This window comes from Cyrtonyx montezumae, unplaced genomic scaffold (genome assembly GCF_038088225.1).
Source record: "Cyrtonyx montezumae isolate F1298 unplaced genomic scaffold, pur_monq_1.0 scaffold_2, whole genome shotgun sequence".
Classification (NCBI taxonomy): Eukaryota; Metazoa; Chordata; class Aves; order Galliformes; family Odontophoridae; genus Cyrtonyx; species Cyrtonyx montezumae.
In genome coordinates this window covers 15,068,583-15,082,840 of record NW_027071936.1, presented here as the reverse complement: position 1 = coordinate 15,082,840, position 14,258 = coordinate 15,068,583, and the positions used below count along the sequence as shown (strand labels likewise).

The window sequence follows — 14,258 nt, the reverse complement described above, 5'->3', positions numbered from 1 at the left end:
GTGTTTTCTTTGGCATTTTTTTTTCAGCAGAAGGAAAGACAAAAATAACAGGAGTAACTAGCAAATGGGGTATCAGTGGTAACGTCTGCTACACTTCCCAGACGGAAGTTTGAAAAAGCACAAAATTTATCTGGTCTCTAAAGATTGTGCTGAATAGTTATTAATGTAATTTCATCCCAACAGTACTTGAGTAGTTCTCTCATAACAAATTGCTGTGACTACTGGGAGTACTGTTCGAGATACACTACATGTAAATTAAGTGGCTAGACCAAGGTATGCTGGAAACATGCATAAAGAACCTCAAGCTCAAACCAGGAACACCAGACTCAAGTTTTGAGTATTAAAGTACCCTTCTTTTTCATCCCTAAAAGGGAAGCTTTAAGGATCCAAGAGACAAATACTTCAAAAAGTAAAGAACACCTCTCACACTTTTGAGGAGCATGGTCTCACCCTGATCTTCAAGTAGGAAAGCTGCTGAATTTGTACGGAGTGTACAGCTTTTTCATACTTAAATTATGGCTGTTGTGCAGAATAATTTTGAGTTCATAACTGTTATGCTTAGCCTCTAAATCTTGGTTACAGTCACAAAAAAAAAAATGCAAACAAACAGCATGCTCCTCTCTTGAGTTCTCATTGTATTTCCATTTTGGCAAAAGAGACATTCCAGATCTTTGCAAACTTGCAAAGCAGGACAGAAAAACATCACTGAGCATACAGCACACACTCTGCCATCTAAAAATGTAGAACTGCTTTAAATAACACAATATGCTTTGATTTGTCATAATGCTTAACATTGCATTTATTTTCTGCCCACAGATAATTTTAAAGAAGATGTTTCATCTCAATATATGCATAAAAATCAAAGAAATGAAAGAAGGCAGTATGCTTAATTTAATTACCATCCTGGTTCTTACAATCAATGATGGCTGAGCATAACAATATAAACAAGGATTTGTAAGTAAATGTCACACTATAATTACAAAAGAGCAGGAAATAGAGATACGGATTCTATTTCTAATTGCTTCATGATAACCATGCAAATGCATCTCAGTCTAAGTACTCCTTCATGACTCTAGAGTTCAGGATTGTGATCTTTAGCCTTTATTGTCTACTTAAGGAGCAAAGAGTTCATGGCATTTAAATTATTGTTTTCATTCCTGTGATGCTGGCCTTCTCACCACTCCTTTTAAGCAAATAGCATTTACAAATACAAATCACTAATAAAATTTCTATCAGGAAGAAGAGAACTTAACTTACGCTCACCATCTGAAAATATCGGTCATTTGCCCCTCTTCACACACTCAAAAAATAACTAAAAATATCATTTGCTCAGGAAACTAAATATTTTCCAAGACCCACTAATAGCGCTCACCACAGGCCAATTATCCATACTTTTTAAATATATATTTTAGGAAAGTACAGGTAGATGTCTATGCTTATATTCCTCCTATTATTTGTGATCTGGGTGCATTTACAACTCAATAAATAAAGCATTTTAAACTGATAACAGTTCAATGCTGTGATTTTTTTTTCTTAATTAAAATTTAATAAGATTACTCCATTCATTTACATAAATTACAGAAGCTAAACAGGAATTTCAATTCAGCATTATTTTTCATAATATAAATCAGGATGCTCCGGAATCGTGGTAAACATGGACCTTATCTTAGTCTACCATTTCTGTCTAGCTTCATTCCACTTTAATACTAATTTATTCTCTAGTGCTTTTTCCTTCCTCTCCTTACTGCCATTAACTTAAGCTTTAAGAGTCCCAACAACACTATTAGCCACAGCCATGCAATGGTTATTTTTGACTATAAACTAACTACTAACAAAAACACGCCCTTGTTATTTGATTGTACTATCTAATACAATTGTACTCCCTAATCTTATACTTCACAAAAATCCATTCCCTAAACGTGCAGTACTCTCACAGATGCTGATGCTACTAATATAAATCTGAGAAACATGTTTTATCAGAGATCACAGAATCACAGAGATGTAGGGGTTGGAAGGGACCTCCAGAGACCATAGAGTCCAACCCCCCTGCCAAAGCAGCTCCCTAGCCCAGGTTGCACAGGTAGGTGCCCAGGTGGGTCTTGAACGTCTCCAGAGAAGGAGACTCCACCACCTCTCTATGCAGCTGTGCCAGTGCTCCATCACTGCATTGTGAAGAAGTTCCCACGCATATTTGTTTCGAACTTCCACAGAGGTCTTTGTTACTCTCACAATTTTTATTTTGTTCAAAATCTGTAAAAGTGAGTTCAACCATATACACATGAATTTCCAGTGGAAACTTGAAATGATGCTCCTCCTTAGTTTAATCTGATACGTAGTGTTATTGAGACTGTTTGTTCCTCCTGTCCCCTTCCCCCATCACCTCCACCTTTTCTCAGCTCCCTCCTTCAGCTTCGCATTTCACACAAGGCCTTTTGCACAGGAAGGCAATGAACAACAGTAATGGTAGAAGTCTAGGTAAGACAGATTAATGACTAAAAATCTGTCTCAAACGGGGGGTTGAAAGAACTCATAAGGGACACCTGGTTCAATAGCTATGGACTTTTGAATCACTACATTATATCAAACAACACATTAGTGCTTCTCTCCTACAAGCGAAGTGTGAAGTCCAGTTGTTTCCTACCACAACACGTACACATCTCTAAAGGGTGGCACTAGGAATGATGAAGATCTCTTAGGAATCAAAATAGATCAAGGAGCTGGGTGGTGCCCAGTTCTGATTAAAAAGAAAGAAATACTTCCCTGGTTTTATACACTGAGAGGTAACTTGTTGCCTATGGTATACCCATAAATAAACAGGTACATTCAAATTACCAATACAGAAATAGAATTAGGACCCTTTTTTTCCCTATTTCTATTTCAAACACTACAAAATCTTATTTCCTTGAATGGACAAAGAGGATTGGATTAAATAAACACTCTATCAGATTCTTGAAGGTATTACGTTCTCCTCAGGAGCAGCACATTCGTCTTACTAGAAATCTTAGGAACACAACTACTGGTGTTTGCCCCTTCTGAAGTCCTGCGGTGGCACCAAGAAACAGCTAAAGTGACAGCAGCTGTGGCAGAGCCAGTACTGGCTACCTATGCTCTCTTCTATAGGGAACAACAAATACTTGAGGCTTCTAACAGCCAGTCTTCACCTGGCTGAGGGTTGGCCCCGAAGTCATGCTGCAGCCCTCAGGCTCAGGGCAGAATACACAGCTTTTGCTGTCGGTTTCAGTGAATCTGAATTGGTACACTGCACCACAGGAGCTAGCAGTCAGGTTTTTGCATCCCAGACAAGCAGTAGGATATGTAAACACAGCACACTTTTCTATTCTCTTAATACGTTTAGAACATATTTCACATTTCAAAAACAAGCACATTTATTTAGAGTTCACAGTTTCTTACTATATCTGTTAATGAACCACTATCAGCATGGAGTTTTTCTGTACTTTTTAATAGCATCTGTATTTATCCCACTGTTCACTTAAAAAAAAAAATGATTGCAGTTGGCTTCAGAATGCTACCCTCCATGAAAATTAATAAAAATAATTAGTACATTTAATTAATAGACACAGGAGGAGCTCCAACCAACCACAGAATCTCCACACAGCTTGTTCATCACATTCAGAATATATCTCAGCAACTACCAAATTAATCTCTCTGGGTCATTACACCAGCACCAAGGTTTGGCTCGGTACTGATAGCAACTGGCCTGCAGGCTATCTGGATTTAAAAGAAATACCATGAAAATTCATTTTATTTTCCACAAAACAAGCACACTGCGTGTTTCTTGAGGAGGTTGCTAATAAATAGTGTAATTACGTTGTTAATAGATGACAATCTGATATCGCTATCAGTAATCTGACATCTAACCTTAATGTTTTACTTCCAAATTCATCTAAAAAGCCAAAACATTGTTTCTACCTTATTTTCAGAATTCTGTAAGTCTGCCAAATTCATAACAAATAGAAATATGTGATTTTTTTTTTTTCCTATGAGAACCCTTAATGTTTATTCCATGACAAAGCACTCCAGCCCAACACTCTATGGCTTGGATCTTACAAGCGTGCTGCAGAGAAGAGCAGGAACATGTGACAAAGGTAGAGTCATTTGGTTCTAGTTATCTCACTGACACGTGACTCTGCCTGTGTGTAACTTCCAATGCTAAACAGCACCACGTCACACGAATACAATTTAGACATGAAGAGTGTCTACTTAATCTTGTTTTAGTTTTATCACGTCTACAGCAAAGCGTGACACATGAGAGAGAAATTACTGCATCAGATTTACAAGCTTATTCCTTACAGTTATAGTATCACAAAAGCACACCAAGAATCCTCCTCCTTTCTCCACATCCACTAATACAAAAAATACATATACAGTCCATCAGAGCCATTGTCATCATTACATAAATCATTTCTCCAAGGCATGTTTACTTTCTCATTCACATAAAAATTTCCTAACAGAGACTGACTTAAGTTTGAATAAAACATACCCTATGTCTGAAAGTCTTCTGTTATGTGGGTTTTGTTGGTTTTTTTTTTTCAAAAGCTGAGAAATATTTAAATCAGTGCTGAAATACACTTTCATATTCACATGTTAATTTATTTCTTCCAGCAAGACAAATAACATCATTTCAGGAATATACTAGATATAGTATATGTAGCTATGCTTTTCATGTATATTGGATCACTGCTTTACGGCTGAGGCCAAGGTACTAAATTCAAAATGGCTAAAGCTCTGACTGAAGACAAATATCTTCCCAAAACCACACAGAACTACATTTTTCAAAACTATTCAGCAAGCACTCAGGTAGCAAAGTGATGGATACAGCAGGCCAGCCTGAATGCACAGCTAATCAGTACTGCACTATGAAACAGACACTGTGTGTTTTGGAGCTCAAAGCAGAGATGAGTGCACGTGTACATTCAGTATCACCAGCTCCTACTAACATCAGCTGGGCTGCTCATCGTTCATCCCATCCCAGGTATGCACAGATGTCTCAATGGGAGGGTTTTTTTTTTAAGAAGACATAGCAGGACCACTTCAGTGACACATATAGCAAACAGCAAAAAATGTATACATGACCCTAGAGGGCAATGCATTTTTAAGTTTTTCTGAAAGACAGCTATTCACTGCAATCATATTTGAACAACAAACCTAAAGAGACTACAAAATACTTGCTTTTTTCAATAAGCTATACACAACATAAGCACACCTCATCCACATAAATGTGTGCTGCAATAACGGATTCCTCACTGCTTATAACAGTGAAGATAGAGATTTTCATTATATATTTGAGTAATAAATACCTGGAATCGAATAAATCGCGTTTCAACAGGGAAAACAATAATAAACAAGGTTAAATCACTGCTGTCACTTTCTACAAGAAGGTCATAGTTTCCCACAACAGAAGCAACTACCTTGATTATTTTATAACAGGATATCACCACTGCAGCATATTTTAAAAGTCTAATTTACTTAAGAGTAATAAAAAAGCCCCCTCAAGGATGATCATGAATATCACATATGCTTGCTTTTAAGTAATCCAGCTTAAGAACAGTATGAGAAAACGTCAGTGAATCAAGCTGATTAGTATTCTGCATTTGTACAGAGTAGCACTCTCTACTCACCAAGTATACACAAATATTATTTTATTAAATTTCAAAGCAATTGTTAGGTGGGATAATTAAATGTCTCTATCTTACATTCTCAGCAATACAGGCTTAAAAATAGAAGCAAAAGAAGTAAATTAACATACACAACAGGAGAGAAGGTCACAAATGAAGGATTCCAGAGTTTCAACGCCATGCTAACACTTGCAGAACAAAGAACTTTACAAGGTAGAAGCATTTGTACCAGGTTTGCAGCCTTCCATCATATAGAAGGGCAGAATGGCTGGGGCTGAAAAAGACCTTAAAGGTCATCTAGTTCTCAACTCCTGTTTTGGGCAGAGCTGCCAGCCACTAAATGAGCCTACCCAGGGCCCCATCCAACCTGGCCTTGAACATCTCCACATATGTTAAATAAAAAGTTAGGGATTGGGTTTTGTTTTTGTTTTGCTTTTGTTTTTTTATATTTCTAGTACTCATCACTGTTCACAGTGCCTTTCCTGCAGGAGTCATATTTCATGAAGACAGCCCAAGAAGGCAACCAGAGAACAGACAAGAACTCAAGTGAAAATTTATCTAAAGAAAATAATAATTATTATTCTTTTTAAAATGCAAACATAAAAAGGGGTATATCTTTACTCCTTTTTCTTCTCTACATTTTAATTCATACACAAGTTCTAATTTAGAGAGCAACCTTTCCTTGCCTACCCACTGGTTCTATCTCCTGTTTTAAAATTCATACCCTTAGTACAACTTTCTCCTAGAAATTCTTCCAACACCATTTTTTCATTCAAAACCAGTCACCAAAATTAAGATCAAAACATCCTAAGTGTGGCTCTGAACTATCAACTCACCGTCAATTTAAAATCGATAGTGAAAATCCAAAAAGACAAATCCTCACTCTATCAAAAACTCGTCCTATAAATAACAGCAAATAAAAAAACAGAAGCCACGGTGAATTACCAATGAACTAACGTGTCTTTAAAAATCTGGATATCCTAATGACAATTAGGAGTCAGTCTGCCATTAATCAAAAGATCAAATGTATTTAGTAAGAGTAACACTTGGTAATTACCGTATTTCAATGTTATAGCAAGCTGCATACAGCCTCCTAATGTGAGAGGTAGATTGTGTTTTTTGCAGTGGAAGTTTCCAGTACTTTCTGTATGCAGCACAGGCCTTACTGAACTTATAAGCCTCTTGTGAAACAGTTATAGAATTTCCTTTTTTTATTTTTTATTTTTCCCCCGCAAAGAAAGTTTCTCAACAGAAGAAAGTTGAGACTGGGGGTATTCCGACTTGGGTAGAACTGAGACAGGCGCAAAATAATAGACGGAGAGCCTAGCACAGAACAGAAAGAATTTGCTGACTTCTGGAAACACTGCCTTCCTACCTCCATAGAGAAGTACAAATGTACATGAAAACAACAGGTTGGTAATGGACGTTATATGGAAATGTATCATAGCAATAGTGTCAGAGAAATTGTGAGCCCGAGATGCTCAGCCAATGAGCAAAAGCCAGGAGGGCATTACCTGCATCAGGTCTAGGGTATAGAATGGTCTGTGTATATAAATATATTATATAAAATATATAATTTCACTGACTGTTGCCCATTACTGCAACAGAGAATACAATTTGCTGCTATTGCTAAGATCTTAGCCTAATCAGACATCACTGAGCTTTTCTTACACTAAACAAGGAACATTTTTGATATTTGAGTCAAGATGTGATGCTTGCATCCATAGTTTGTCCTCTTAAAGATTTTTTTAAGCTCTTGAAGAGCAAGAACTTACCTGATTCATTAGCTATCTCTCATTAAGAGAAAGAACTGAATTCTTTCTCCAATGACATCTCTTCCTATTTCAACATGTTTGTTAAATAACCGAGCTAACCTTCTCTTGGAACATTTCCCATTAAAGTAATTGCCCACAGATTTTCTCATAAGGAGCCAAAGTGTAGCAACGAGGCACAAATAAATCGTAATAACACTCTAAGACTGATGACCCTAACCTAATAAATGCTATGATCAGAATAATTATGTATAGCATAATAGAATTTTTATTACTTTAAATTCAGAGTAGCATTGGTAAAAGTTAGGTTTCAGGAAGACAATAAAATTAAGATTACCATGCAAAGAGCAACATTTGGGTTTTTTTGTTTTAATTTTTAAGTTCATGTCATGTTTTTTATGCTAATCAACACTCATTTTGATAACAGAGCTAAAAAGTAGACGCATATCTGACCACAACTACAGTACAACACTCATACAAATAACAAACATTATGTAGGCGGACTGTTGAATCGCAGCCTGAACCACTGATTGATCACCTGAGGTGAGCACTGAGTCAGCTGCAGGAGTACAGGTGAAGACAATTCACTGTGTGACCAGAAAGGGTGGAGTCTGGCTCCATCTATCCCAGACCCCATTTAAGGGCTGACCAATACTGGAGAAGGCTTTCTTGTTGGAGATCCCTCCCATGTGGAGTTCCAGGCAAGCCTTGATCTGTGGTGAGCCCTTCCAAATTTTTCAGGTGTCTTTATACCATCTGGATAATCCATCCAAAAACATACTGTCCATCTTTGTTATATTGTGCTCACATACATAAATACATACTACACAACATATAAACCCCTTTTATGTACCAAAGGAACGTAATAAACTTGTTATGAACATAAACAGGTATTGCTGAAAAACTGTTTAAATCCATTAGGTTTATATAACACAGGGCTGAAATCTATATACTATAGGCAATATATGCCAGTAGAGAAAATGATGTTCACAGGTCTGTAAATCTGGGGCTGTCTTAAATGATTTTTTAGCTTTTCCAGAAGCTGCTGCAAATCTTTATTATAACACAATGGACATAACTACTCTGTCACTGTTATTTCAATGCTTTATAAACATCAGGGTAACTCGGAATGTAATACCATTTATGACGTTAGGTTGGTGACAATGTCAGCATGGCACGTAGCACAGCAATGGAGAATGAACCTTTCCACCAGCATTCCCTTATATTTTGATGCCATGTGACAGACAGCAGTAGAGCAGCAGACGGTCATCATGGTGTCTGACACAGAAGTGCAGATGTAGCAAAGACATGGAATTTAAATACTCCTTGCAGAAAAAAGAGGCAAGCACTGACATTTATCAGTGCTTGCTGAATGGTTACTGAGATGAAACAGTGGATGTGAACACAGTCAGGCAGTGGGGGTGTTTCAGAAGTGGTGACACGAAAAGCATGCCGCGTTCTATATGTTTATGCAGATTTTTCTAAGCGTGGCATGAAGTTTCTTGTTTATCACTGGTAAAAATAAATAGCTAATAGTGATGACTAAGTTGAAAAACAGCATTTTGTAGTTGAGAATTTGCTCTATCAATTTTTTTTATCTGCCTTAGTTTCCATGGAAATAAATAGAAGGCATTACTTTTGGAGTAACCACTGTATGCAAAAGAGTTAAAATACATGTAAGGTAAGGCACGGCATGTTAGGGAACATTGGAAATAAGTTCCTCCAGTTAATTTGTCTGCAATAGGCCCAAGAAATAATTATGTTTAAGCAATGATTTCTTACGAAAGGTTCTTTCTGTCTTTGATGCATGTTTCTTTTCACCTGTCTGTTCACTCTCTATAACCCCATAGTAGCATTACACGCTCTTGGTTAAAAAGACCTTTCTTAGAGTTGTTTGTTTCCTGAGAGCTGAAAAGTTTGAGGATAAAACAAACCAAGCTATTCAGGATCACAAATATTGCTATTATTGCCCTCCATTCTACTCTTCTTCTTATCAAATACAATGAAACAGGTGCTTTTTTTCTATAACCAGATATGCAAACAGACTTACAACGGCACAACACAGTGGTTAAATACAAACTTCATAGAATTATCATGCAGAGAAAAATGGAAATGAGCATAATTCAAGCAGCAATGTTCTGCCTATAACAATTTCCTGCATAAATACACAGCAGAGGGGAACAGAACTGAAGATACTGCACACTTGCAGGAATAACTAACAGAAATTTCACTTCTGCGTGAGTCTGCATAAGTGTACAGTATGGGTTTATACATTTGTGGATGAAGAAAGAAAGGGTCAGAAAAGAACAAGTGAAAGTGAGGATCATCTGTAAGGTTGTCACTGTCATAAAAGTACCACAACAGAGTACAAACTAAGAGCTCTAGGTGGTGATCAAGCATAAAACTCATATGTTTTATGCTTCTCAAGTCCTTTGGAATTATCAGGACTTAACCTGCTTGTGGAAAAAAGAAGGCAAGATTTCCTACTGCAAATGCCCTGATTTACCAAGACCTCAGATAAACCTGTTGTAAAATTATTTTGAAAGCATTGTGAGTTCACCATGGCTATTGCTATTAATCAACGCAGTGCATGAGAGAAAGCAATCGTGTTACACTCATACCTCAAGCCAGTGCCTCCTTATTTGAAGCACGTTACTCCCACACACACAAAATCACATTTTAATTGTATCAGCAATGTTTCTGGATTTGCTTTTTTTTTTTTTTTTTTGTAACTGGTGGCAGAAGTCATTCTAAAAATCTAGAAAACTAAATGAGTCTGCCCTTGGTGCTGTGTAGTTGGAAGAAATCTTTTACAGACACCGATTTCCATTTGATAACTGACCATACAAAGGCCAAAAGCAGTGCGAACAGCACCTTCCTGTCAAATGGCACGGGTATTTACAAATCAAACTAAGAAATTCATACTGCTCTTACCTTATCAAGAAAATGACTCTTTGTTATTTCCAAGTAATTGTACTGAACAGATTTTCATATTTGTAGAATAGCAACACCTATTTGAAGACATAGAATATTTATCTGCCTTACCAGTACGCTGGTGATGTTGTTCTTCTAGGAACTCCAAATCAAGCATCAGATCATCTTCGTCTAACTCACAGGATCCCAAGTTATTCAAAACATCCTAATAAAAACAAAACAAGTAAAATCATTTAAACAGGTGGGTCTAAATCTCTTCTGCACAATCAGACACAGCAAATTCTTTAACTTATTTTCCACAGGAAATTTTTCTATTTATATTTGACTAGTAAGAAAAGAAGTACAAAACATCTGTTTCGAAAGTTTGAAAGCTGCAATAAGTTGGAACTGCTATGGTAATAAGTACATATGAAGAGCCCAAGGTAACATAACTCACATCTACTGTTAACTCAGTAAAACAACAACAAAATGTATTTGCCACTATTCTCTGTTTTTCAGTTCAGGACCTTGAATATTTAAATGGGGAAAAAAAACCACAAGAAACAACACAGAAGCGAGAAGTAGAACATAAAAATCATAAGTATCTTTTTCTCATTAAGGTTTGGAATTCTAATTGGTATCTGCTCATACCAATATTACTGGAACAGAGATTTACAGTCCTGTTTTTCCAAGGCATGAAGAGATAAGTCTAGGATTACCAGAAAATCTAGGTACAATCAATCAATTCAGTAATTTTGAAGCACTTGCATGAGCAATAAAGGCTTACAGAGACAGAGAAAAAAACCTGACTGCGTGGTGTGACTCCTTGGGTACCTAGCCTCTTTCTGTGATTTATTTTGTCTGCAATCATTCAAGGCAATCATTTTTCCTAGTCCTTATCCCAACTGTAGAAAACAAGGGGAAGAGACTATCACTTTCTCCAGTTCCTATCAATATAAGGTTGTTAGGGGATAAAAACAGGTTATCATCTTAGATTTTCCTCTCATTAATGCTTTTACGCTATGGTCAAGAACCTATAATTAGAAAGATATGATCAAAAGGGCATTGCCTTGAAGTAAAGGAAATTAGTACTATCATGTAATGTCAGATATTTCTACTGCATTTCTTCTGACATGATAATATCACAACATTCACAAATTTTTACAAATTAGTCACAAAAGCCTAAACCAAAATAAGACACACATTCTGCAGCTAGCATTTTGTTTGAAAATCTACAAGTGATGCTGCAACCAACATGATTCTTAAACATTAATCTAAACCAAACACTGTTTTTCAGTGTGTAAAAGACCAGGCGATTGTTCCAATGCATCAAGCTGCTTTGGGGGCTAGAGATCTCAACAGAAATCTGTTGTAGATAAAGCAAATAAATGTAACAGCATTATACCACAAACTAGCAAAAGCCCTTTCTGACATCTTCAGTTCCAACCATACTTTTTCATGTTCCTTCTAATTCTTTCAAGTATTTCTCCCCCATAATTGATGTCAGTTCCTATTCACACTCAAAGCTTACACTTAATCAATTCTTTTGAATAATAATTTCTCTACATTCTATTTTACACTCTTTCAGAAGCAACTTATAGGCAACACGAGGACTTGTTGCATTCTTTCCCCAGCTTTCCAGTAGCAGAAGAGAATACCTCTTCTGAAAAGCAGAAGCCATTGTTAATGCTCTTCTGATATTTACAGATGCCAAGCACACAAAGTAACAATTGTCAAGCGTAGAAGCTTCCCCACAATGAAAAAGCGGTGTTGTACACATTACCCAACTGTTACAGACACATCAAACACAGAACATCTTATTCGCTTTATCTTAACATTCAACATTCAACTCAGAGGGATGCTGGCAAGCCTTCTTCATAGGAACCACTTTCCTCAAGCCAAGAAAATGAAGACTCTCAATAATCAAATTGCTTACTACCATCCAGTATGTAAGCATAGAAATGACACAGAACACAGAATGTAGATGCATACCTTAGAAAACAGAAGCAGCAAAGCACTGCTAGAATTGGTTGACATGACAGAATTATCTTTAGTCCAACTATTTTTCCAGAAGGAGAATCAATGATTACCCATAAAAACAGGCAGAACTACTTTAAAGTAACAGCAATGGAGCGCCTCAAGTTTTCCCACAGAGGCTGTGGAGTCGCCTTGTGGAGATATTCAAGACCCATGTAGACACCTACCTGTGCAACCTACTGTAAAGAACCTGCTTTAGCAGGGTGCTTGCATTCAGTCTCTGAAGGCCCCTTCCAAACCCTGCAATTCTGGCTAGTTAAGAGCAGATGAATGTTAACAAAATAGCACCTAAACAATGGAATAACTTTCTGTTTACTTAATTTAGATGCTATTAGGTACTGAAGATTGACCAAAATAATGTATGCTCTAAGAAAGTAAAACTTATCTCATTTATATTTTCTTACATAAATTAATAAAAGCTTTCCAGTGAAAAAAAAACAGAAGAACAATCCTTGCAATTTTAAACAGCTTCTAAACGCTTTTCACGTCACCACTGATAAACAGCAAAAAGAATGAAATAAAGCGGTCTGTTCATTAACTTAACATTATTTTATATATCCTAGGCAACTAACAATCCATTTTGTTAGCAACACTAAATATTCTTTGATTTTATCCACAACAATAGTAACAAGCATGTTTTCATGCTAATTGAGTATATATATTCTACACCTTGTGCACACATGCACGGGTGGAAATCCTGGGAGACTTTGCAATTAGTAGCAAATACAGTGATTCACTATAGTAGGCCTCATCTTCTGAGCTGAAGCAACTCCACCAGGTGAGATGAACTAAGATCAATAAGTTTATACGCAGGGCTCCTTTATAAGTACAAATCAACACTTGATACAGGGACTTTCTCTAGGTGCTAGTCATGTCTACCCTGTCAGACCAGCAGCCTTTCTCCTCCACACCCACCACCAAGAAGGAACACTGACTTGTAAGTCCTTGCTCCACAGGTACAAAGCAGATACGAACTCAGGAATGCATAAACACACATCCAAATAGAGGAGCAGCAGCTTGATTTCAAGAACCGTCCGAACATTAAAATTTTCTCAAAACATATATGTTTATAATAAAAGGAAAAAGCCTCAAAACTGGCCTGCCCAATGCCACAGAACAGTTCAGATGTCTTCCACTCCTCTGTTTCCTTGCTAGGTACCACTATTCCTTGCATCTCCTTTGTTGCTGTCACAATTGCAATTTCTTTTAAAACTTCAGACTTCTTGACCCTATTCTCATTCTCACCCTACTGCTACTACAGTCTTTGAAGATTAATATAATTAAATACAAAAAAAGGAAAGTAGGGATAGAGAAAAGAAAAAAAAAGAGATTAAGTCTTAAACAACACCCACAGTGAATAGCTTAAAGGCATTGTCACAAAGAAAAAGAAATGAACACTTCCACCAGGGTTCCAAGGAAATGTCTGTTGTCTATTTATGGTGATATATCATTTATTTATTCCCAGAAGTAAATTGCTTAGTGAAAGCAGAAGCTCTGCGGCAAAAATCTTTCTTGACTTTCTAATAGCCCTTTTATAAGCCTTGAAACCCATTTCCTACTTTTGTGCCTCGTTCCCACTTAACTTCTAGCACTGTATTGCCTTTAAAGTGCATCAGAAATTTACATGATGGTGCTTTTTCCTTCCAATTTACCTAACTATTCCTCTTACTGCAATGCCTACTCCTCTATAGCAGCATCAATAACTACAACACAATAGAATATTCAGTAGAATATTTCAGTTATTTTTTTTAGTAATGATTTCTGTATTAAAGATTCTTTTAGCAACTACAAAAGCTATAAACCATGTTTTTTCTTCATCCAACTGCTAAGTACCCTATTCAAAGCTCATTGGCATCGGTGGTATTCAGTGTAGAAATACAACCACAGAATACTTTTAATA

The 14,258-nt window shown here is 36.7% G+C and overlaps 1 protein-coding gene across 2 annotated transcripts in view; it reads right to left on the bottom strand.

The window, feature by feature from the left end:
- CCSER1 (coiled-coil serine rich protein 1) overlaps nt 1-14,258 on the bottom strand; it is a 623,183-nt gene that overhangs the window by 497,422 nt on the left and 111,503 nt on the right. For both annotated transcript variants that reach the window (XM_065736482.1, XM_065736483.1), the window contains exon 4: nt 10,454-10,547. In XM_065736482.1, the coding sequence (XP_065592554.1) occupies nt 10,454-10,547 (94 nt within the window). The remainder of the gene's footprint in view (nt 1-10,453; nt 10,548-14,258) is intronic.